The sequence below is a fragment of the Diutina rugosa genome (assembly GCF_008704595.1).
Source record: "Diutina rugosa strain CBS 613 chromosome Unknown scaffold8_size298685, whole genome shotgun sequence".
Taxonomy (NCBI): Eukaryota; Fungi; Ascomycota; class Pichiomycetes; order Serinales; family Debaryomycetaceae; genus Diutina; species Diutina rugosa.
In genome coordinates, this window is record NW_022995114.1 from 267,971 (window position 1) to 290,137 (window position 22,167).

At 51.1% G+C, this 22,167-nt stretch overlaps 13 protein-coding genes across 13 annotated transcripts; 6 read left to right on the forward strand and 7 right to left on the reverse strand. All coding sequences in view use genetic code 12, as the record gives it.

Annotated features, from left to right (window-relative positions):
* Positions 1 to 28: 28 nt before the first annotated feature.
* On the reverse strand, positions 29 to 1,207 carry DIURU_002083 (carboxylic ester hydrolase; the record flags this gene model as incomplete). The annotated part of the gene is made up of 1 exon (XM_034154696.1): positions 29 to 1,207. One exon carries the CDS (start codon positions 1,205 to 1,207, stop codon positions 29 to 31), a length of 1,179 nt encoding a protein of 392 aa, XP_034013216.1.
* Positions 1,208 to 2,105: 898 nt separating this feature from the next.
* Positions 2,106 to 3,512, forward strand: DAL1 (allantoinase; the record flags this gene model as incomplete). Its single annotated transcript, XM_034154697.1, has 1 exon — positions 2,106 to 3,512. The coding sequence occupies one exon, from the start codon at positions 2,106 to 2,108 to the stop codon at positions 3,510 to 3,512; it is 1,407 nt and encodes a 468-aa protein (XP_034013217.1).
* Positions 3,513 to 3,686: 174 nt separating this feature from the next.
* CDC28 (cyclin-dependent serine/threonine-protein kinase) lies at positions 3,687 to 4,586 on the reverse strand (the record flags this gene model as incomplete). The annotated part of the gene is made up of 1 exon (XM_034154698.1): positions 3,687 to 4,586. The coding sequence occupies one exon, from the start codon at positions 4,584 to 4,586 to the stop codon at positions 3,687 to 3,689; it is 900 nt and encodes a 299-aa protein (XP_034013218.1).
* A 225-nt stretch (positions 4,587 to 4,811) lies between these two features.
* On the reverse strand, positions 4,812 to 6,257 carry DIURU_002086 (uncharacterized protein; the record flags this gene model as incomplete). Its single annotated transcript, XM_034154699.1, has 1 exon — positions 4,812 to 6,257. The coding sequence occupies one exon, from the start codon at positions 6,255 to 6,257 to the stop codon at positions 4,812 to 4,814; it is 1,446 nt and encodes a 481-aa protein (XP_034013219.1).
* Positions 6,258 to 6,400: 143 nt separating this feature from the next.
* On the forward strand, positions 6,401 to 6,976 carry DIURU_002087 (uncharacterized protein; the record flags this gene model as incomplete). The annotated part of the gene is made up of 1 exon (XM_034154700.1): positions 6,401 to 6,976. One exon carries the CDS (start codon positions 6,401 to 6,403, stop codon positions 6,974 to 6,976), a length of 576 nt encoding a protein of 191 aa, XP_034013220.1.
* A 110-nt stretch (positions 6,977 to 7,086) lies between these two features.
* DIURU_002088 (uncharacterized protein) lies at positions 7,087 to 7,605 on the reverse strand (the record flags this gene model as incomplete). Its single annotated transcript, XM_034154701.1, has 1 exon — positions 7,087 to 7,605. The coding sequence occupies one exon, from the start codon at positions 7,603 to 7,605 to the stop codon at positions 7,087 to 7,089; it is 519 nt and encodes a 172-aa protein (XP_034013221.1).
* A 338-nt stretch (positions 7,606 to 7,943) lies between these two features.
* On the reverse strand, positions 7,944 to 9,128 carry DIURU_002089 (uncharacterized protein; the record flags this gene model as incomplete). The annotated part of the gene is made up of 1 exon (XM_034154702.1): positions 7,944 to 9,128. The coding sequence occupies one exon, from the start codon at positions 9,126 to 9,128 to the stop codon at positions 7,944 to 7,946; it is 1,185 nt and encodes a 394-aa protein (XP_034013222.1).
* A 534-nt stretch (positions 9,129 to 9,662) lies between these two features.
* DIURU_002090 (uncharacterized protein) lies at positions 9,663 to 10,946 on the forward strand (the record flags this gene model as incomplete). The annotated part of the gene is made up of 1 exon (XM_034154704.1): positions 9,663 to 10,946. One exon carries the CDS (start codon positions 9,663 to 9,665, stop codon positions 10,944 to 10,946), a length of 1,284 nt encoding a protein of 427 aa, XP_034013223.1.
* Positions 10,947 to 12,724: 1,778 nt separating this feature from the next.
* SSU81 (osmosensor) lies at positions 12,725 to 13,720 on the forward strand (the record flags this gene model as incomplete). Its single annotated transcript, XM_034154705.1, has 1 exon — positions 12,725 to 13,720. One exon carries the CDS (start codon positions 12,725 to 12,727, stop codon positions 13,718 to 13,720), a length of 996 nt encoding a protein of 331 aa, XP_034013224.1.
* Positions 13,721 to 14,680: 960 nt separating this feature from the next.
* On the reverse strand, positions 14,681 to 15,583 carry DIURU_002092 (uncharacterized protein; the record flags this gene model as incomplete). Its single annotated transcript, XM_034154706.1, has 1 exon — positions 14,681 to 15,583. One exon carries the CDS (start codon positions 15,581 to 15,583, stop codon positions 14,681 to 14,683), a length of 903 nt encoding a protein of 300 aa, XP_034013225.1.
* Positions 15,584 to 16,210: 627 nt separating this feature from the next.
* DIURU_002093 (uncharacterized protein) lies at positions 16,211 to 17,131 on the forward strand (the record flags this gene model as incomplete). Its single annotated transcript, XM_034154707.1, has 1 exon — positions 16,211 to 17,131. One exon carries the CDS (start codon positions 16,211 to 16,213, stop codon positions 17,129 to 17,131), a length of 921 nt encoding a protein of 306 aa, XP_034013226.1.
* A 323-nt stretch (positions 17,132 to 17,454) lies between these two features.
* On the reverse strand, positions 17,455 to 18,339 carry NIT3 (putative hydrolase; the record flags this gene model as incomplete). The annotated part of the gene is made up of 1 exon (XM_034154708.1): positions 17,455 to 18,339. The coding sequence occupies one exon, from the start codon at positions 18,337 to 18,339 to the stop codon at positions 17,455 to 17,457; it is 885 nt and encodes a 294-aa protein (XP_034013227.1).
* A 2,905-nt stretch (positions 18,340 to 21,244) lies between these two features.
* Positions 21,245 to 22,088, forward strand: AQY1 (Aqy1p; the record flags this gene model as incomplete). Its single annotated transcript, XM_034154709.1, has 2 exons — positions 21,245 to 21,622; positions 21,756 to 22,088. The coding sequence occupies 2 exons, from the start codon at positions 21,245 to 21,247 to the stop codon at positions 22,086 to 22,088; spliced, it is 711 nt and encodes a 236-aa protein (XP_034013228.1).
* Positions 22,089 to 22,167: the final 79 nt, after the last annotated feature.

Consider the following 22,167-nt stretch of genomic DNA (forward strand, 5'->3'; position numbering starts at 1 on the left):
ACCTCTATATACGGGTAAATAATATGCTTTAAGCCTCGGCAGCATCAAACCGGGCCATTTCGTCAACCATCATCTGGTTGAATTGAGGGTAATTGTCCAAGTACAAGTGGTGGCCGGCATCTTCAATTTCGTGGACGGTGGATTGTTCGCGACCATGGACGGAGTTTATGATATTAGTGCATAATTTGCCTCCCAAAACGTCCATCCAATCTTCCTTACCATACCACCACAGCATCTCGCAATTAAGCTTATGAATGCCACGATCAATCAAAGGGAAGCGAGCATCAGCCCCAGGGGCAAGCAAGTAATTAAGCATGTACTCCCCCAGCCCTGGTTGCTGGAAGATCGCGTATGAGTAGCGATGAAGTCTTACTCGTTCCTCAGGGCTCAACTTAGCGAATCGCCGAGACAGCCATCCACTGACTAACTTTGAACCCAACGGCCCCGCATTTCTGACAAGAGAGAACGGCGAGATGTTCCGTTCCCAAAGCTTGGCAAAGTATTGCGGCACCAGCACGGGTTTGCGGTGTTTAATCACGGCCCCGGGACTCACCATTAAAAGCTTTTTGCAGAAGTTGACATCGCGATTGATGCCGTAAGTGGCCATGAGGTAAGCCCCCATCGAGTGGGCCATCACCATCGTTTGTTGGCTTAAATCAACCAAATCACGCTTGACGAGCCACTCCCTAAATGAGTCGTGGAACCAGGCCTCCACCAGCTTCAAATCCTCGCTAGGAAGTTCGAATTTCGGTCTCAGTGAACAACCGTAACCAAGCAAATCGATGGCGTGGATCACCCAGTTCTTATTCTGAGCGATACCCTCGAAGTTTTTAAGGAAAAACCCAAGCCCAGCACCGTAGCCGTGGACCATGATTAAGTGGTTCAAATCAGCGCTATCGGCCTGCGATTTGCGGTCGGGGTATATGACGAACTCGTTGATGAAACTGCCGTTATCCAACTGAGTTTGGACGACCTGGGCCAGCCGGTTTAGGCTGTCAGCATGAGGATAAAATGGTAATAAACGGAGCAAGCGGTCCTGAGTTTTGAGCGGGGTATTACGCTGACGGTAGTCTTCCCACAGCTCCTTAATACTCAAAGGGAAAGCGTTTGAGAAGAGCTTGTTGAGCGGCACCAGCGTGGGGTGGGTCAGGCGCCGGTACTCGGAGTGAGTCTGGGGGGTAGGGGCCTTCACCGAGCCCTTGCTCATCGAAAACAGACTCGTAGTAGTATTGCATACTGTAGCTGACGACAGGAGCGAGCGATAAGCTAACCTCATGGCGGGGGAAGCCGCTGGCGGTGGCACGGTGGATGTGAACGTGGTTGGCTGCTTTATATGGAAGGCGCGGGCTCAAAACGTGCCGATGCCGTTAGGTTGGGGCTGATTAACAAAAAAAAACTCTGCGCAGTGCGGCTAGTGAGGTGGTGGGGGGAGTGACACAGCAACCAGTAGGAGCACCAACAGTGGCAGGAGTGGCAGCTAATGTCGAGAGCAAGCACAGTGTCTTTTAGTAATATGGCCTCGAAGGTTTTGACCGCGGTCATCCTTAGGGCGCAGCTAAGCGGTGGCGAACATTGCCGTTGCTTAGTGACGTTGTTCGGGCTCATAATTGCACAACAATCTCCACGTTTTTTTTTTTTTTTTGCCTGTTCTTAAATGAGTTGCCGTATGTCGTCATGGCTGCAACATACACTCAGCAAACATTCTTAGTGATTATTCTTTAGTATGATTTGAGTCTAGATCAAATAAATAGACGCGTTTGGTTTTATGGGCACCTCACTTGTATTGAAAGTACACGTCTGATATGAAGGACGGAGATCGGGTGTGATATACAGGCTCATGACCCAGGTCCCAAAAAGCAGAATCGGGTAAACCGTGTTGCCTCGGCATGACCCGAGAGAGATCATCAATCAACGGTGTGTACGACACAATAGTATTACATTCTGATTTTCAAACTCGTTAACAATCAATTTCGATCGATGGAATCACCGGGGTAGAGGCCGCCTTGAATTTTTGAACCCTCGGGGAACCGCGATTTCGGGAATCTCCGAGCATCATATATATAATGCGAGAGTAACGCTCTAAGACCCGCTTATCTCAACCACCGATGTCCCGTGCTATTGCCCTGTCCCAAGTGTTGATCGACGGCCAGTTAACTGCGGCCACCGTGATTGTTTCCTCTGAAACCGGGACCATCCTCGAGATCGTCCCCAAAGTGCTCAAGCAGGACGACCCCACATTAGCCCGCTACAACGTCGTCAAAGTGGAAGATGTGTCTCCCAAAGTGGTTATGCCGGGGATTGTTGATGCCCACGTCCACCTTAACGAACCTGGTCGTACGGAATGGGAAGGGTTCGCCACTGGCACTCAGGCGGCAGCTTCTGGCGGGGTCACTACGGTGATCGATATGCCCTTAAACGCTATCCCTCCTACCACTACTGTGGAAAACTTTAACCTTAAGATTGAAGCTGCTAAGGGACAAACCTGGGTTGACGTTGGCTTCTGGGGTGGTCTTGTCCCCACTAATTTGGAAGACTTGAAGCCGTTGATCCGTATGGGGGTGAGAGGGTTTAAAGGGTTCTTGATCAACCTGGGGGTCGATGAATTCCCCGCCATTGACCCGGAATACATTCGTAAGGCGATGACCACCGTCGAAGGCGAACCGACTCTTTTGATGTTCCACGCGGAAATGGAACCCCACGACTTCGATGAACACGCCACCGATAACCTTGACCCCAAGCAATACTCGACATTCTTGGCGCTGAGACCCGATAACTTCGAGACGCTCGCCATCAGCAACATCATCAAGTGTCTGGAGGAGAACCCTCGCGTGCCGCTTCACATTGTCCACTTAGCCACTCAGGAGGCCGTGCCCATGCTCAAACAGGCTCAGGAAAAGGGGTTGCCGGTGCTGGCAGAAACCTGCTTCCACTACTTGTCTTTGCTGGCGGAACACATCGAAAACTGCTGCACTCACTTCAAGTGCTGTCCTCCCATCAGACTGGAGGAAAACCGCAAGAACCTCTGGAAGGCTCTTGAAGACAACGTCGTCACCACCGTGGTGTCGGACCACTCGCCCTGCACTCCTGACTTGAAGGGAGTCAACCACATGGACTTCTTCAAGGCGTGGGGTGGCATTTCTTCCGTGGGCTTGGGCTTGCCTATTCTCCACACTGAAGGTAAGAAGCAACTGCCTCCCGTGCTGGTAGCCCAGATCTCCGAGTGGTGCTCTAAGAACACCGCGAAGCAGGTGGGTTTGTCCCACAGAAAGGGTGAGATTAAGGTGGGCATGGACGCCGATCTCGTGGTGTTTGACCCGGAAGCGAAGTGGACCATCCACAACAAGGACGTGTTGTTCAAAAACAAGGTCACCGCCTACGACGGCATGCAGTTCGTCGGCAAAGTCGACGAAACCATTGTCGGGGGCAAGACCGTGTACACCGCTGCCGACGGCATTTCCGCCGAGCCCAAGGGCTCGCTCATTCTCGAACCGAGAGTTGCATCGCTTGTATAGAGATACTATGACGAATAGACGTAATCATAACAATGATGTTTGTCACGGTATATACTTTGAATTGTTGATGCGTTATGTAGTTTTTGTGTTTGGCGATGCTACTGGCGAGGAGACGGCATCAGCACAGGCAAAAGATAGTGCTGCTGGCAGGGGTATTTCTGGCTGGGGGTTCATCTAGCTCATGTAGTCACTTTCGTTGAAGTACGGGTGTACCAATGCTCGCTTGGCCGAGATCCGGTTGCTGGGGTCGTACACCAACATCTTCTCCAACAAGTCGACCCCGTCGGCGTCCAACGAAGGCACAAAGCTGGATAAGTTCTTCTTGGTCCACTTGGGGAAAGTCGGCTTGAAGTCAGGCAAGTACGCCACGTCAGGCCACGTCTCCTCGGTGGGGGTACCCAACACTCTGAATATGCGGAAGATTTCGTCAATTTCCGAGTCACCAGGGAACAACGGCTTGCGGTTGCACATCTCAGCGAAAATGCACCCAACCGACCACATGTCGACACCAGTAGAGTATTGCTTGCCCCCTAACAAAATCTCAGGGGCACGGTACCAAAGAGTCACCACTTCGTGAGTGTAGGCCCGCAACGGCACCCCAAACGCCCGCGCAAGACCAAAATCAGCCAACTTCAAGTTACCTTCCTTGTCGATCAACAAGTTCTGGGGCTTAAGATCACGGTGGAGAACCCGATGCAGGTGGCAGTGCTTGATCCCCTTCACCAACTGGTTCATGAACCGCTTGACCATGTTGGCGCCGAGCCCGTGGCCTTGAGGGATCAGTTCCATGTATTTCTTAAGGTCCAAATCCAAGAACTCAAACACAAGGTACAACTTGTGCGAGTCCAGGTGGATGATGTCGTATAATCGGACGATATTGTCGTCTCTCATCTCCTTTAACAACGAGATCTCCCGGATCGCCGTCAGCGGCACCCCTTCATCCTCCAGTTCCAAGCGAATCTTCTTCAACGCCACCACCCGGTTGTTGTGGCGGGTGTCAAGGGCCTTGTACACCACCCCATAAGTCCCTTCGCCGACTTTCTCTTGTCGCTGGAAGTCCAGTAATTCAACCATGGCTCCCAAATACGTGTCGCCTGAAGGTAAACAGTGCGGCGCGAATCACGCGGCACGTGCACAGACGAAGCGGAGATGGAATAAGCCCTTGATCCTAAGCCTAAGGACGCGAAATTACGTGTTTTGGCGGGTTGGTTAGGGATATATATTGGTGTTAGGTTCTCGTAAGTTTTATGGTCGACTTACCTACAATGATACTCGAAAAATGGTTGAGAATGTTGATGGCTATTTTCGTCGCTTCTCCTCCATGATCTCTTCCCGCTGCTTCTTGTGACTGTAGCCAATCATACTTTGCACGACTTCGCCATAGATCTCGGTATTTTTGGTTTGTTCTTCCAACTGGTGCTGCCAGACGCTGGCAAGAGTCAACAACTCAGTGTAGTTGCTTTTGAATAACTCAAGCTTCGCGTCTACCACTGACTCTGGTTGGGTCTGAAGAAACTGAGCAGTTGAGTTTGTAAGGTTGTCCACATCAATACGTGACAAAGTCGCAGCCGACTTGGCTAATATCTCATCAGCAGCAGCTTGCTCGAGGTTGAGGGCCTCAAATGCGGGTACTGGAAGTCCTTTCCAGTCGATTTTGTGCGCTGAGGGCCCAGATTTTGCCATAAGCAGTCCCCCAGCTGGTGCACCAGCGGTCTCATCGAGATTTATGGGAATACCCAAACTTATAAGCAAGTTGTGACGGATAATCAGTCGAGTCCAATTAGGAGGTTTCAATCGGGGGAGTCTTGCAATCTCTTCAGAAACTTGACGTGATCTATCATCAAGTAATGAAATTGCCTCGCGATTGGTCACGCTGTCAACAACGTTCAAGTCATCAAATATCGAGGCAAGCACATCATCAAGTTTGGAGCGATAAGCATCAAGGTTCTTGAATAAAGACTCGGGAAACACGCCGGTTGTATCGGTGGATGCTGAAAATTCGACATCATCAATTATGGGGTTTTCAAAGTCAGTCGACCCTTGAAACTCGTTGAAATCATCAAAATCATCATCATCATCATCGAAATCGTCATCACCAACATTATTGCCTACTTCGTCATTGTTGGGTTTTGTCTCGTTATTGGTAGTGGCAGCAATGTCTTTCTCAAAACGTGAATCTTCAATGGCATCTTCTTGTTTCTGTAGATCCTTTTGTGATAAACTTTCCTCGATATCTGTGCTTTTCTTTTCAGTTGATTCGATGGTTTCAGAGGCATCATCGTTCTTCTTTGGTATTATGACATCCTTAGTGGTATCTTCCAATGTTTCTTTAATCTCTTGGGTTTCGGTTAGTTCAGAGCCGATATCAAGAAGATCCTCGGTATTTTGCAATGAGTCGCTCTTTGGTTCGTCCTTTGTTTTAAAATCAGGTAAAAGCTCACCTTCCTTGGTGGAATTAGCTCCATTTATCTTATTTTCACCCAGATCAGCATGCCCCTCGGTCTTGGAGTCAGCAATGAAATCATCGATAAAATTTGTGTGTAGGCCTTCTCCACCGCTGCTTAGAGCATCGTTATCTCCTTCATATTCAGCCAACACGTCGGCTCGGGGCAGAATGACGTCCGCCGACGAGTCGGGAGGACTGAGCCCGGATGGGCTGTTGAGTTCAGGAAGCAACCCAGACCCTGTTTCCTTGACTGATTCCACTCCTGGACCTTCCAGGTGTACAATTGCCTCGTTTTCCATACCGTTGCGAGGGCCGGTAGCCGAGATCAGTTGACGTGTGTGGAGAGTAGGGCCCTGAAAGCGGTGCGCGTTAGGCAGTTCACCTGCCTTCGCTCATAACCACAAAGACATTAAGCATTTAACGGCAAAGCAAAGGAAGAGCGATGACGGTGGTGGTGTTTTCTATTGGCAACCCAGGCCCTTCGAACCGTCACAGTGTCGGTCATCAGGCCTTGGCACAGCTATCACTGCATGCCAAACAGCTCACAAAGCATAAATTGTACTCGCTGGTGGTGGATAGCGATGGCACAGTGTTTGCTCGATCAGGCAGCTATATGAACGAAAGTCAGCGGGCATTTGATGCTATGATCAAAGACAACCGAATCAATTTGGCTCATGATGCGATATTCGTCGTGTTTGACGACTTTGAGCTTGCCCTTGGGAAAGTGAGATTGGCAGAGTTTAAAAAGAATGAGAGCCATAACGGCGTCAAATGCATTCACCATTGGCTTCAGCAACAAGGATTGGACCATAACGTGTACAAGTTGGGTATTGGCATTGGGCCCAAGCCCCAGAATGCCTCAAAAGATACAATGGCAGCGTGGGTACTTTCCGATTTTAAACCAGAGGAAAAGCTACGACTTAAAGAGGAAGTGTGGCCAAAATTGCATCAGGCACTCGAAGCGATTGGCGATGGTGAATCAATCAACTGCCAAGCCATTACTAAGCAAATCAATTGATCATCATTCGGCAAAGAGAAGCCCTTCATTTCATGACAAAACTTTATGATTCACGCTCTACGTAAAACCAGTAAAGATATTTATATACCAACCAGACAATATACAACTCACTAATCCAAGGAATCGGCTCTGGTTCTCCCCTGGTTAGCCCGGTACTCCTGAAGCCCTTCAATGGCAAGTTGGTGGTCTTGCTCTTGAGCAAGCCCACTAACCACGAGCACCGCCAACACACCATCGAACCCTTCAATTCTGATGGGGACAGCTCCGCCATGAGTGGCGTATTCGGTTTCCGAACAGAAATTGGCTTGTTCCAACGACTTCTTCTTGTAGGCTAATTTCTGACCCATAAAGTAACTCAGCCAGCCGAACCGGAAGACGGTCTTAGCCTTTCTCTTGATCCAAATGTCATTGTCAAGCGACGAGCCAGCCACGGGAGTGGTCGCGTGGAAAAGCACCTGGCCCAGAGCCAACGACACGTCGACGACCACGGGCTTGTTAGGGTACTTTTCCAAGGCCTTTAAGCGGACCAAGCTGCCAATTTCAAAGGCGTCAACGGTATCAAACAGAAGGAGACGGGTGGTCTCGGCTTCATTGGCCTCTTGCTTTTGGATGTCTTCAAATGAGGGCATGGTGGGGGAAGGTATACGCACCGGATCAATTCACCCCTAAGTGATTTTCCGAGATTTACCAAAGTGCATCAAGCAACATGGAGTACAAAAGCATCAGTGTTGAGCAATTGAGTCAATAATAGTCAAGAGAATTTGAATTGTAATGCTAAATTTTACAGGGGTACTTGACCTTAGTATTGATAAAGAGCATGCTGTATTATGTTGATTGAACTGGTTTTGACCAGCTATTAAAATTGCGTTATCTAATTTAACCAGAGTCGAAGTTGTTTTTGCACGTAGAATTAAAATATGAGTAGATTAAAAGTATAGATGACGTGCATGCAAATTAGTCGGATTGATCACTTCTTACGCTTCAGTTGTAACCGTTTCCGCTCGACGATCTCCTTAACCATGAGTGCCAACACCGCGTCAACATTGTCGTCGGTATTGTCGACGGCAATGAAGCCACAATTCCACTGCTTGGCTAACTTCTCACCTCTGTCAATAAGCAATGGCAGTCGCAACGGCAGCTTAGAGTGAGTACACACGATCCAGATGGGTGGTGGTGAGTTAGGATCCAGAGGGTCGACGGGATTATCCATGAGGGTGATTTGACGCCGGAGCTCCTGGCGCATTTGCTCCATCTCCACCATCAGCTTATCTTTCCACATGTGCTTTAACAGCAGAGTAAAATGGAATATATCGTGTTCCTTCCCTTGGTTCCATCGCATTCTGAAAGTGTTATATTCTCGCCAGGCCTCGTCCAACGCCGCTTTCATCACCCCTAACAAACTGAACGTTTTGATGTCGCATTCAGGGAGCTCATCGTCGCCAACCTTACTATTTTCGTTATCATGGGAGTCGTACAGCGGCGGCTGATACAGCGGCACTGCCAGGTAGACGAAGAAGTACCCATCGATATTGCCATTGAGCTCCAGAGCCCCCAGGGCCACGAGGAGCGGATGCGTCAGTACCGGGCGTCTCGGCTCGTCGGCAAGATTATGTAGGGTGTCCTTGCCGAGTTTGATATACAACAGTGCTTCCAAAAACGGTACCACGCGGGCGGGGTCAAACGCAGGCGTATCGATCATCTCCACCAATAACGGGCTGACGTGAGGGAGGACGTAAGTACCGGCTTGCGCAGCATCACCACGGTAGCAGAACCCTTGGTAGTATTGGTTTTTCCATTGGAGACTGATTAAAGCATTGAGATCTTGCGGCTTCGCCGGAGTCAGCGTATAGGCGCTAGTGAGCACAGGGCTGAGCAGGAGCTCTCGGTGGTCAGCAAGCTCTCTGAGAGAATTCAGACCATTGCCTTCGTCCATAATGACACGGGATAATCGGTCTTGCGGCAGGTAGGTCAACAACACTGGGTTGATCTTGTGGGTAGGGTAGTAGTTGTCCCTGAAAGTGCCCATCAGCAATTTCGAGATGAGTGACAGCTTCCCCAGCTTTGCCCCGCCCAAGAAGGCGATGCGGAGGGGCTGGGTGAAATTGAGAGGCCTCAGCGTCTCCTCGGGACTAAGCGAATTCTTCTTGAGCATCCCCTCTCAGTGCCTGAGGAAAAGTGCGGCTGAAGTGGGTGTTATCGGTGATGCCAGATGGGGTCATAGTGAGACAATAGTAAAATCTGTCGTACGCAAAGTACTTCCGATAAATTAAATAATTATTGAACGATGCCAAGTAATAGCAAAGAGATTTTTTGTTGATAGACCAATTTAGAGTACAATACGATCTTCTTCGCAATTAATGAGACAAATAACGTAGTTCAGTTTAAAATTTTTGATTGTGGTATGGTGGTGTTGTTTACAGCAAACCATTGACTTCTCTGGTCTCTTAGTTTCATACTTGGTCACCTGTTGTTTACCGTCAGGCGTGACTATAGTTTCAACTGTTCGCACTGCGACTACCGGTATAGGTTGTTACCTAAACCAATTTGCCACACGATTCCTGATACCCAACAATTCGCTCAACGCCGACAATTGAGTGAGCTCCAGTTTTGTTCTACACCATTACCCTTGCTCATTTAGTTGGTTCCCGGTCCTGCTCGCTGTAGTGGAAGCCTGCGGTGCGTTGTCATGGATGACCTTCCCCAACGCGTACGAGCTAACGAGAAGGCCAATGCGGTGAAGCGCCAGGAGATCAACGATATCTTTGCCAAGTCAAGGTCGGACCCCGATACCCCGACGTTGAAGTTATTGGCGACTCAGATAGCCCGTCTCCAAAGTCTTAATCTTCAAGTGAAATGCTCGAGACTCGACCGAGCCAAGTCCGATACAATTGAAGCTATCAACAAGCTTCATGAGCAATTGGCGGCAGTGGAGCAGCAACTAGATGCTACGCAAAAGGCTATTGACAAGCTTGGCGGGGACAGCGCGGAGGAGACCACCCCAGAAATTAGGTCGATTGAGAGCTATACTCGCACGGTGACAAACACCGTCAACCGCATTCAGACCTCGTGGTTCGACATTGTGGTGCTTGCGTTATTTGATCGACGAGACCAGCTACTATTTTGCCATCGGCCTATCATCAACATTGACGATATCGCCACTGCGCCTATTCTTGATCTTAATGAATTTCTTGAGAATTTGATCCGGTTCCAAATGGTGTTATCAGAATTATTCGATGTTGATCTACCGTTCATCGATGAGCTCCAGACCCAGATGTTGCCTAACCTGCGGTTTTACGATCTTATCCGAGAGAAAGAAACGCAAATGAGAGGCGATAGTACTGAGACGGATGAGAAAGAGCCAGAGGACTCCCCCACGCCCATGAGTTTGATTTACCCTAACCGTCGCGTGTCAATGCCCACGACCAGTCTACAAACGGTGACGGGGACATCGATCGAGACTCCCCCTGCTGCTCCTCATCGACCCGACATTTTGCTCCCACTTTCCAGCAAAACCATAAACAGTCAGCGTCGAGCCACCATCACTAAAGTACGACGGCTGGTGCTGACCCTGCCACCACCGGCAATCACGCAAACGACGCTGGGAACCACGCGGCGAGTGATCATCCCGCATCGGATCCTCCTGGTACCATTGAATAAGATTGGGGTGCGGGAGTTCACCAAGTTTATGGCGACGATAATTAAAATCCTCGTCAATTTCCACGTCTACTTTGCCAGTCAGGGACTCAAATACACTCTGCTCACCAACTTGCGGGACTTGTTGGCACGGGTGGTGCGGCGGGAGCCGCTGGACGAGCCGCGGCTGCTAGAAGTGACGAAGTTGCTCCAGGAGGTGTACCTGCTGGTAGTGACACGCCATCTGGCTCCGCAGCTTCTTGATTTGAACATTGTGGAGATGATGGTGGAGAAGGACGACTGGGAAAGCGTCACTCGCTCCAAGTATCTACGGTAGCAATAATGCATAGACCACATCCCCACGAAGACCCTGCTGGTGGTGGTGCGTTTGTGGGCCGTGGGCTCTGTACGGTCCAGCAGATAAACAAAAGCACTACTGCTCAGCGTACTGTAGGTGAACGATGAGTGATTTTGTGGCATGTACGCCAGGAGGCAAGCGCAGATATGTAGGGGACGAAACGGGGAGGGCCCAGTAATGTATTTGGCACCACCGACAAGCATATCGCCTGAGACCGCAACGAGCCCGGGCCGACGACGATTACCGACATCACCAGGGAATGTTTTTGTTATGAGGGTGTGTTGTCCAGGCTCAGCCCCGTTTCCAATGACAATCAGACAATAAACAATGAGGAGAAAGCTTAGCCTGAACAGGGTCCCTTATTACTGCCATTTTTATACTGACACCTGACAATAGGTAAACTTGAATCATGCATTGTGAGAGACCCCCTTGCGGGTCTAGACCGTTAGCATACAGGAGCCATCTGCCCATGGAAGTGAAAGCGAGATGGTCGTCTGCAATTGCCGGCATTAATAAGGTTACAGGCTAGTGTGCTAGTGAGATGGCCGGCGGCAATGAAAATTCAGCATTGGGGAAAGCGTCGCTGGCTGTCTGCCTGGGCGCCTAGAGCTTTACCTGGTGGCTTAGGCAGGAAGGGGTACACCTGTTTACCGGCAGGAACGCCCAAAAAGGTTTCGCTTAGCTGGTGGACTTAGGGGACTGTTGTAGCCCACCAGGCAGATTTAAGCCGCTCTACTTTGCCTGGTAGTTGACAAGCCACCGCAACCTAAATAACACATTCTCCAGGGTGATGTGGGTGTCGTCGGCCAGCGCGCGTGGTGTGTGTGTGTGTCTTTGGAGTCTGGGCAGCGACGGCTGGTGCCTGCACGCGACGAACCTAGATGATGAGATGGGAATAAATCAAGGGAAGCGGACATTGGATGCGGTGAGTAGGTAGGATGTCAGACGTGGTTGAAGTGGATTATAGTTTCAAAGTAAAGGAGTATACGGTAGTGTGGGGTTTATATTTAGCTCGAGTTACTTTCTTTTAACATGTGGCGGCACTGAGCGTCTCGCAGCGGCCACCGCGATGCTGGGCATGGCGCCCACACCCTTTTTGGGGTGACGAGTGGAAAACACTAACGAGGGCGATGGGCAGCGACTTAAGGGGTAGGAGGGGCAAGGGGGTGAAATAGGTGATATTGTGGTGTTCTTGTCCACGAGAGGGCGAAGAAAGTTATGGGCGACCGCGGACTGATCGAATCACAAGCGAGACGCGGCGTCACCATCAGGGGCTAGAAGAGGACGATACGAATGCATCTATAGCGTCTTATTTCGATGGTAGCGGGGCTACGTTGATGCCATGATGTTATTTGGAAATTAACTGTAGCCCATAAACCTGTATTGGATGCGGTATCCCGCTGGGTAGTGACGCTCGATGATAGTGCCTCCCTCGCAACCCGGCGCATCCCAAATATTATCGCGATCGGGCTGGCGCCTGCATTTGCAACATTCCGCCCTCAAACTCCCTGCCACCGCGCCGAGGGGGCCTTAAAAAAATTGTCGATTCCGCCCTTCGAGCGTGCGAAACTCTAGGGTGGCCTCAAGGCGTAAACAACACACGGAGAGATCGCTATTTGCTTTGCCCCTGAAGCCGACTTCCTATCCCTTCGCTCGCTATCCCCTGCTGTTACCCTCCCAGTTAACCCTGACCCCGGTGACTGTTTTTCCCCCCTTCTCCTCCCGTGTTTCCTCCCTTGGCTTGAATCGACGCGCCCATGGGGTTTAAGTTACTGAACTTTTTGGCGGACCCGTTCGCCGTGTCGACGGTGTCGTTTGGCTTTTTGGCGTGGATCGTCGCCTTGGTCGGCGCCGCCACCCTGGACCAGCTGAAGTTCCCCCAGTTTTCGTGGTGGGGAGTGATGTACGAGTTCGCAGTGGTGGTGGTGGTGTTTTTGCTCTACTTGAACAATAACATCGAGCTCTATAAGTTTACCCTTGTGGGTTTGGTGCTGGTGGCGTTTGTTTACACTACCAACACCACCAACTCTCTCATCTACCTGGGCAACGGGCCCAACTTGGCCTGCGCTGTTGGCTGCATTTTGTTGCTGATTTTGAACGTGGTGTGGATCGTCTACTTCGGCGGCCACCCCGAGTCGCCGACGAACCAGTTGATCGACTCGTTCTCGCTCAAGAACCACGCCACCACGTTGCCGCCGCTGGATCCTTCCGGTCCTGCTGTCCACGCTGAAACTAAGCTTGCCGGCGGCGACGAAGACGACTACGACTACAAGCGCTACGTCAGTCCCGTCAACTTGCCCAACAGTCAGCTGACCACCCACTTCCAAGACAACAACTTGAGACAACTGCAACTTACTAATAAGGCCAACCAGAGCGCCACCGCGAGCGGGGCCCCGGTGCAGCCCGCTGCTAACCAGGCTGGCTACATGCTGTCGTCGCAACTCAACGGGCTCGAGAACTTCAGCAGCTCCGACATGAACAACCGCGACCTTACCAATAACACCTCGCTGAACAAGCGAACAACTGGCACCACCTACGGCGAAAACACCGGCACCATCCTGCTGATCCCCTTCCGATACAAGGCGAAGGCGCTCTATAGCTACGACGCCAACCCCGACGACATCAATGAAATCTCGTTCGTTAAGGATGAAATCTTAGAGGTCGACGATATCGATGGCAAGTGGTGGCAGGCGCGCAAGGCCAACGGCCAGGTGGGGATCTGTCCCTCGAACTATGTCAAGTTGATTGACTAAGGCAGCACGTTCGATGCCATGGAGGCATTGTCTGCGCACTACCCATTTGCATGCGCCGGTGGCCTAATTCCTAGTGCTGTTATCCCAAGCATTTCATTGCCTCTCTAGCCAGGCCAGAATGCCCCTCGTACCACCAGTCTCACGTCCTGAATCAGGGGCTAAGATGTCACGGTATCGCGGGGCGTGGTGTCTCGTTTGCAGCTATACCTGTATTTCTAGTGGCCGCTTGCCCCATCGACTGGGGAACAACATTGACTGTTGTCGCCCAAGACGTTTCTTTTTGTACGAATAAAGGTTAAGTAAGGATTCCAGCGGCTTATTGTGACTTGTAGAGATTAATTGTTGTCGTCGTCGTCTATGCAGCCGCACGCACCAAAACAGCGCCTCCTCCCCACCGTGCACCCCCGACGCGCGCGTCTTGACGGCCGGCGCTAGTCCTCGTAGTGCTGAGGCACCAAACAATTGACGCCACCACTACGGGGGACCCTGGGGAAGCCCCGTGAGGGGTCTCCCCGCATTACAATGAAAATTCGCACCGTCATCGCCTACGCGCCTCCACTCAAACCCCTGCGTTTGCAGCTATACCAAAATGGCGTGTCACCATTTTTCAAGGCGGGCGCTACCCACCGTGTCGACACCTCTGTATTTATGTATGTAAACATCTGGTCAACAAAGTGATAAACACATCGGTACACTAATTTTTGAGCATGCTTGAAGTTGGAATGGTAAACACAGCAAGTCAACTGTAAACTATACAGGCCATGGTGACGGATGATTTTGCCAAGTACGTCACACTGACAGATCAACACGTCTATAAGATGACAGAATGTCAAGTACGTGACACTTGCAGTAAGCATTGAGTTCGTGCTCATTGGCCGACTCAAATGGGTTATCAAAGATAAAAGAAAGCTGTTCTACTTGGGTCCTTATTTTTTGTTTATTTCCAGTATATCTAAGAGTTCAGGCGTCGGCGTCATCGAAGATCTTCACGCCCCAGTCGGGGTTGATGAACCGCTTGGTGCCGTACTCGTGGGCGACCTTATCGATGATGTTACCGTCGGCTTCGCTCAAGTGGACGACGTTGAAGTTCAGCTTGATTCTCGCCGGGGTCACCAGCTTGGGGAGGACGATGGTCTTACGCCAGATCGCCCACGAAATCAACACGGTTGCGGGAGGTACCTGGTACTTTTCGGCCAACTCCACAATGGTGGGGTTCGACAACAACGGCGAGTCGGTACTGCCCAAGGGCGAGTACGCTTCCAAGTAGATCTTGTGGTCCTGGCACCATTTAAGCAAATTGGGCTGGGGCAAAAGCGGGTGCAATTCCACCTGGTTGACCACGGGGACCACCTTCGTCAGCGGCGCCAGCAAGAGCTTTTCCAAGTTCGAGATCAGCATGTTCAGCACCCCGATCGCTCTTACCTTTTTCGGGTCGAGCTGTTGCATCTTAGCCCAAGTTTCGACGAAGTTAGTCAGTTCGTCAACGTCACGAGTGCCGTCGGGACGAGAAGGAAATTTGGGGTCGTTGCCGTTGGGGTTCATCGCCACCGGCCAGTGCACCAAGTAGAGATCGACGTAGTCCAACCCCAAGTTCTTGAGCGAGATGTCCAACGCCTTGGCGGGGTCGTGGTGGTGGGTCAGCCACAACTTGGTGGTGACGAACAATTCGTTTCTAGGGATCACCAGATCACGAATGGCTCTGCCAATGGGTTCCTCGTTACCGTAAGCGAACGCAGTGTCAATGTGACGGTAGCCAACGGCCAACGCTTCGGTGACGGCGTTGTACACTTCGTCGGGAGTCAGTTGCCACGTCCCGAGACCGATCACGGGTATCTTGACGCCATTGTTCAATTCAAACAACATTTTGTAAAGGTAGTTGCTGTTGAAGGTCCGGTGCGGGGGGAGGACGCATAGTTATAGCACTCGGAACAATTGTCGGAGCCAGTGCCGACAGCACCGTTGCGTCGCCACAATGGCGAGATCGTTACTCTATCGGAGATTGCAAAATCTTATAAAAGTGATCAATGGTGAAACATTGTCGAGTAGCAGTCGTTCAATCCGAAACAACTAGTTTAAATTTTGTTGTAATGGTTTTTCACCGGAAGATCTCTGGTAGTCAAGTTGAGGGAGGCTTAGGAGCCATAGCAGCATGAGGCATCGAGGCCGCTGACTAATAATTCGGAATGATAAGGTCTAACTTTAACCCCGAGTCGGTGAATAATCACCAAACGGATCAATTTGCCCCGGTAGTTCCGAGTGTCTCGAGGCATTATACTCTTTCGTTTACCTAATTAGGTCATACATCTATCTTATTGATAACCACCATCAACTTCTCGAAATACGGTGAAATTCTATCGGTTTTAATCATCATGTTAAATAAATCCAACTCAATTGATTATCCTCAAAAGCTTGTTTAGACCACACTTGTGGATACTCATAGTCTTTACCATCATCTCGCTCTCTCTGCCATTTCGCATCCACGTCACGAATATGATAGGTCTCCGCTCCGTATGGCGCCGGCTGTTGTCTGCTGCTGCCAACGATGCCCTCTCGCTCGAGATCCCCACGGTGAACCTTGTCCTGGAGAAGCTCGCTCCCGCTGATGGCGGCAATCCCAACCATTCGCCGATTGTCATTTTGCACGGGTTGTTTGGGTCCAAGCTGAACAACAGAACGGTGGGCAAGCAACTCGCCAACCGGTTGTCCCGCAACGTCTACACGCTTGATCTCCGTAACTTTGGTCAACTGCCCCACGACCCCAGGCTCGATATCCCCAGTTTGGCCGCCGATGTTGAACACTGGTGTAACACGGAATTGACCGAGGAACCAGGCAAACCGATCTTGCTTGGTCACCTGATGGGGGCCAAGACGGTGATGGCGATTGCCTTGAGACGTCCCCAATTGCCGAAGATGGTTATTAGTGTTGACAGTGCTCCCGTGAACTTTGCCAACCTGGGGTCGAGTTTTAGCCGCTATATCAACCAGCTCCGGTTGGCAACAGAAAAATACAAGTACACCGATATCAAGGATGTCGACGCTAAGCTTGCCGAAGTGGAGCCGAATAAGGTGATTCGTCAGTTCTTGTTGATGAACATGAACCGGGGCAAAAAAGATGATCCCGTGACGCTGAAGATTCCCTTGGACATTATCGGCAATGCCGTCACCAAGGGGCTTGTGTCACAGTGGCCTTACGATTTTAGACAACTGCGGTGGACTGGTCCCACCCTCATCGTTCGCGGTACTCAATCCGAGTACGTCCCCGACGAAGTGATTGCTGATATCGGTCAATTTTTCCCCAACTTCGAGATTAGAGACATTGACGCCGGCCACTGGGTCATCAGTGAACAGCCGCAACAGTTCGAGGACGTCGTGTGTGAGTTCATCGAGCGTCACGAAGACGAGGAGGAATAGACGATCTTATAGACGAACAATGAAAAACTAGATACTTTCCAGTTTTAGTTCCATGCAACAAGTGATGTGCTATGGTGCAATTTAGATTGACGGTCGGAGGAGTGTTGATTTTCAGGTAAATCTAAAACAAGCATAAATTTGCGAAAACTGCAAAGATCAACACTAGTGTCTGGCTACATCATCTTACTGAGTATTGTTGAAGTTTAAGGCGTAAATTAAAGTTTGTGACGTCTTTAACGTAGGTGCTTGCATTCTATTTGATCTGATGATAGATGAATCGGACAATGCAGTTGGGACCTAAACTGCAATTTAGGGTGATGTGTTTAAAGGTCGCTGACTTTGGCCTTGCCTTCACCGACAAAGTCTTCGTACACATCGAAGCGGCGTTGGAAGTTCACCGGGATCGATGAGCGGGTCAGTGCAAGCTTTTCGGGGCTCAACTCAGCGTAGATGATTTCCTGGCCTTCGCCAGCCTCAGCAACAATCGCCCCCATGGGGTCACACACAAGCGAGTGGCCATAGGCCTGGTAGCCTTCAGCATTTCTCGCGGGCGAGCAGAGCAAAGTGTAGACCTCGTTATCGACAGCGCGGGCCCGAGCGAGTAAGTGCCAGTGCAAGGGACCGGTAGTAGTATTGAACGCCCCCGGGTAGATCATGGCGAACAGGTTGTGAGGCAGTCTAGCGGCGATCTGAGCCAATTCAGGGAATCTCATATCGTAGCAGATCCCCAAGCCGACGTGGCCCCAGTCGCCAACGGAGAACACGGTGGCTTTATCGCCGCCAGTCAAGGTTTCCAGCTCCTTGAACGTGATGCCGTCGGGGATGTCAATGTCAAACAAGTGAACCTTACGGTGCTTGGCAATTACCTCTCCCTTAGGGTCAAACACCACCAGGGTGTTATAGATGTTATTAGACGCGATATCGAGTTCGGGGATGGACCCACCGACAATATAGACACCGTGTTGCTTTGAGAGCTCAGAAAGAGCCACTGTGGTTTCACCTTTAGGGATCTCTTCGGCGTAGGAGCGGAATTGGTCGACGGCGTAAGGCGAGTTGAAGCATTCGGGCAACACGATCAAGTCGGCGTTTTTCGCCGCTTCCGAAATGAGTTTCAGGGCATTGGCCAAGTTGGCTTGTTTATCGGCACCCAGTTTAAGCTGGATAAGCGCTACTCGAAGCGCTTTGGCAAGGGGGCGGGCGAGAGTCATTGTAGTCTTAGAAAGGGAAGGAACCAGAGTGGGGGGAGGGGGGGTGCGCACCAACGATTTAGGCGGCGTCCAGACTCGCGGTTCCAACGGGAGACAAAGCCTTCCCGATCCGCTGGAGTTGCCATATGAGTAATGGCATGAATTGCGTTAAGCGGTTTTCATGAAGTTTGTTTACCACTTTTTAATTCGCCTCGTCATAGTGGAATTAGTGACCACGCCACGAAGCGGCAGCCACCCCCAGTTTGAGCGAGCCACTTAGAGAGAAAAAAAATCGTTGACTGCGTATGTCTCGCCACAAAGCCCGCTTCAAGTGAAATTGGCAAGACATTTTTAATTCATAGCAAACGTGTTTTGAGGTAGTCACGCCCAACGCTTCATTCGTGGCGGAGTTTTTTCAAATTAGGTTTAGGTCGGCCCCGAGACATATTGTGGGAGCTATCAATACTTTTGTGGCTGGACAATGGATCGGGGCTAAACGGTTTTTGCCGGAAATATGTGGCCTTTAAAAAGGTTGCAGCTGGCAACCGTCCGATAACCTTCCCCATTCGCAACTAGGGGATGAGGGTACTAAAAGTACAGGTACAAGATTTACCGGCGAGGGAAACCGGGGCTAAATCGCGCGGACTTAAGGAAAACTCTACAGTTTGGGGATTCGGTGATATTGACGGTGGTAAGAGATACTATATTTTGAGGTAGGGTGGTCACCCTGGGCCCGGTGGCAACGTTCTCCGTGGCCCTGACGGGTTTTCAGCACTGGTCGCACGGATCGGACAGGTCGCGCACGATATGAGGTAACCGGCCTGCTAAACACCGTAGGTGACGGAGACGTGACAGGCCACCTCGCACCGATGCGCTCCAGGCCCAAGCCAGCTCCACTGACAATTTGGCGACTAAGCCCCCACTATTTACCTCGTGACCACTACCCTCGTTGTGTGTGGTGTCACCTCCCCCCTGCTCACCGCGACCCTCACCACAAATTTGCGGCGCCGCCGCTGCGATTACCGCCGCTACCAACCGCTAGTCAACAAAGGGTTTTTTTTTCGCAACCAGTGCGAGTGCGAAGTTGGCGCGCGCAGCCCCGACCCCCGCACCCCGTACCACCATTAAGGGTTCTCTAGCCATGACAGATACAGTGTTAATTTATACAACGGCAGCACCATACAAGCCGTGGTCTCCGTAGGGTTTTGGTGGCAGCTGTGATCCGACGCCGGCCACAAGCACGAGTGAAATTCTCAGCAGAGCATGTAACCCTCATGCGGAGGGACGGAATCCGGAGTTCAGCGGCAATGAAAGCAACAGTGTGCAATCAATGAACGCCGTAATGACACCACCATACTTAATACCGGAATAGGATGAGGGGGCGGCATTTTTCACTGGGTGGTAGCGAGACGTAAGTCCGCCTATCTCGTATTGGCGGGTTGTCATTACCCTCCTGCGTTCCATCGGAGCAATGGGGCACTGCGATGATGTCAGCGAAATCTTTGGGGGGTGGAAGCATAACGTGGTGCGGCACAGCAGCAACACTACCGTTTTGGGCTAGATGGAGTAGGCAAAATACACCATCTCAGCTGCTGCTCGTCGGGTAAAAATCCGTCGCTGCGAGGCAGAGTCAAGCGACATTTTTTGCGTATGGATCGAGGGGACGAGACAGCTCCATGAGAACTGGTGGGTTTCGAGGCGAGAAAAGCGGCTCCTGGTGAATCAGCTTATGGCGTGGTTTGGCTCGGGAAAGTGGCCAGCCTTTCATGCTGGCTGGTGCATCCGGAGAAGCACCTGACTACATGAATGCTCGATGCCCACTGCGACGTACCCACTCATCTCGGGCGAGATCACATGGTAGCGGTTCCCCCAAGCCGTGGGGTTGAAAGTAGGGGTTACGCCAGGCGCATGCGACAAGTGGAGGGTAACTGGAAGGGCGGTGGCCACCTCTGCGGAAGTCTGGGGCTGCACGGCTAGGGTTTTTTAGGTTGGTGCCTGTTGGTGGAATGAGTCGAGGACGTTTATTGAAATGCCAGTAAACGAAAGGTATCTCGTGTCACTATGGTAAAACGAAATGTTTGGAAACGTTTTAACTTGAATTTACCTCAGTCTAGAGACACACATGTCTCCATGGGGTCGGGACAATTCCATCAGGTGTGGCTTATGCTGCAAGACTTTTCGATGGCAGCACGCATATGCACTACGAGCTTGTCACGGAGCCCTGGCCCTCAGGACAACAACGAAGACCTCGGGTAACGGGGCCCCAGCCATTATGCGCTCTGGGTTAGGGCCACGACATCGGGAGGCCGGGCGCAGCAGGTTTCATTTCCCTAGAGGTCCTCTGCCATAGCTGTGGACGGTGCCAATTGGCTGGTGGTCGCGGCTGACCCGCTTCACGCACCGAATGACTAAGGGACCTAGACTGCCCCCAAGCAACCACGGCATCGTCAACGATTGCTGCCCCAATTTTAGTCATAGGGGCAATCGCTGCTGGCGAGCTGTCAATTCATATGGGACGCATCATGGCGAAGGGACCCTCCTCTGGGTAAAACGGCGTACAGAGAGCTGTAGCATAAAATAATATCGAGTTTATTTTTTTTCTGTTTGTCACGAGCATAGATGGGGCCTGCGGACTTCTGAGGGTGGAGATGACGGAGCAAGTTGTTTTAGGTGGGTCTAGCCACTATAGCCACCGTACTCGAGCTGCCGTTAACGGCAACGGGTAGTAAACGTCGGAGACATTTTTGCTGTAGATTTTTGTTGGCACGTCGCCGCCGATCAATTTCAGCGGCTGTGAAACGTTTGGTGCTAATTATATCCGGTCATGCATCGGGTGAAACTCCTCCTTGCTTCCTCATCCAGATTTGCGACTATATAAACCCCACCACTTGCCCCCAACCTGTTTTATTGCCGTAGCCATTCCAATATGACTGACATCGATCACGAAGCGCAAGTGGAAGCCGACGAACTCGCTGACGCCAACCAGACGGCGTACAACGAGCCCAAGAGAAACGTCTACTTCAGATCGTCGCCCATCCTGAACGACTTGTTGGCGGTGTTGGGGGAATTGGTCGGGACCTTCATCTTCTTGTGGACTGCCTTCATGGTTGCCCAAATTGCCAACCAAGAACCCCTCTTGCAAGATGCTGCCTTCAAGGAAGCCAAGGGGTCGTCGCCTCATCAATTGATCATGATCTCGTTCGGTTTCGGTTTTGGGGTCATGGTGGCCATTTTCCTCGTCGCCAGAATCTCCGGTGGTAACTTGAACCCTGCCGTCACCCTTACTTTGATCGCTGCCCGTGCCGTCCACCCCATCCGGGGTTTGTTAATGATGATTTACCCAAATCATCGCCGGTATGGCTGCTGCTGGTGCCGCCTCGGCCATGACTCCCGGTCCCATTGCTTTCACCAACAGTCTCGGCGGTGGCTGCTCCAAGGGTCGTGGGCTTATGATCGAAGCCTTCGGTACCGCGTTGTTGTGTCTTACTGTGCTCTTCATGGCGGTGGAAAAGTCGCCGGCTAACACTTTTGCCCCCGTGATCATTGGTATCTCGTTGTTCGTGGGACACTTGTTCTGTGTCTACTACACCGGTGCTGGTCTTAACCCCGCCCGTTCTTTTGGCGCCTGTGTCGCCGCCAAGTCGTTCCCCGTTTACCACTGGATCTACTGGATCGGTCCCATGATCGGGTCGCTCATTGCCTTCTGTGTCTGGAAGATGTTCAAGTTGTTGGGCTACGAAAAAATGGCCCAAGAAACCGACGACGAATAAATTGCATTGCTCCCCCATCAAACAACATCATCAGTGAATGTGGTAACAACCCCACACCTAACTAATTAATCTAATGCTT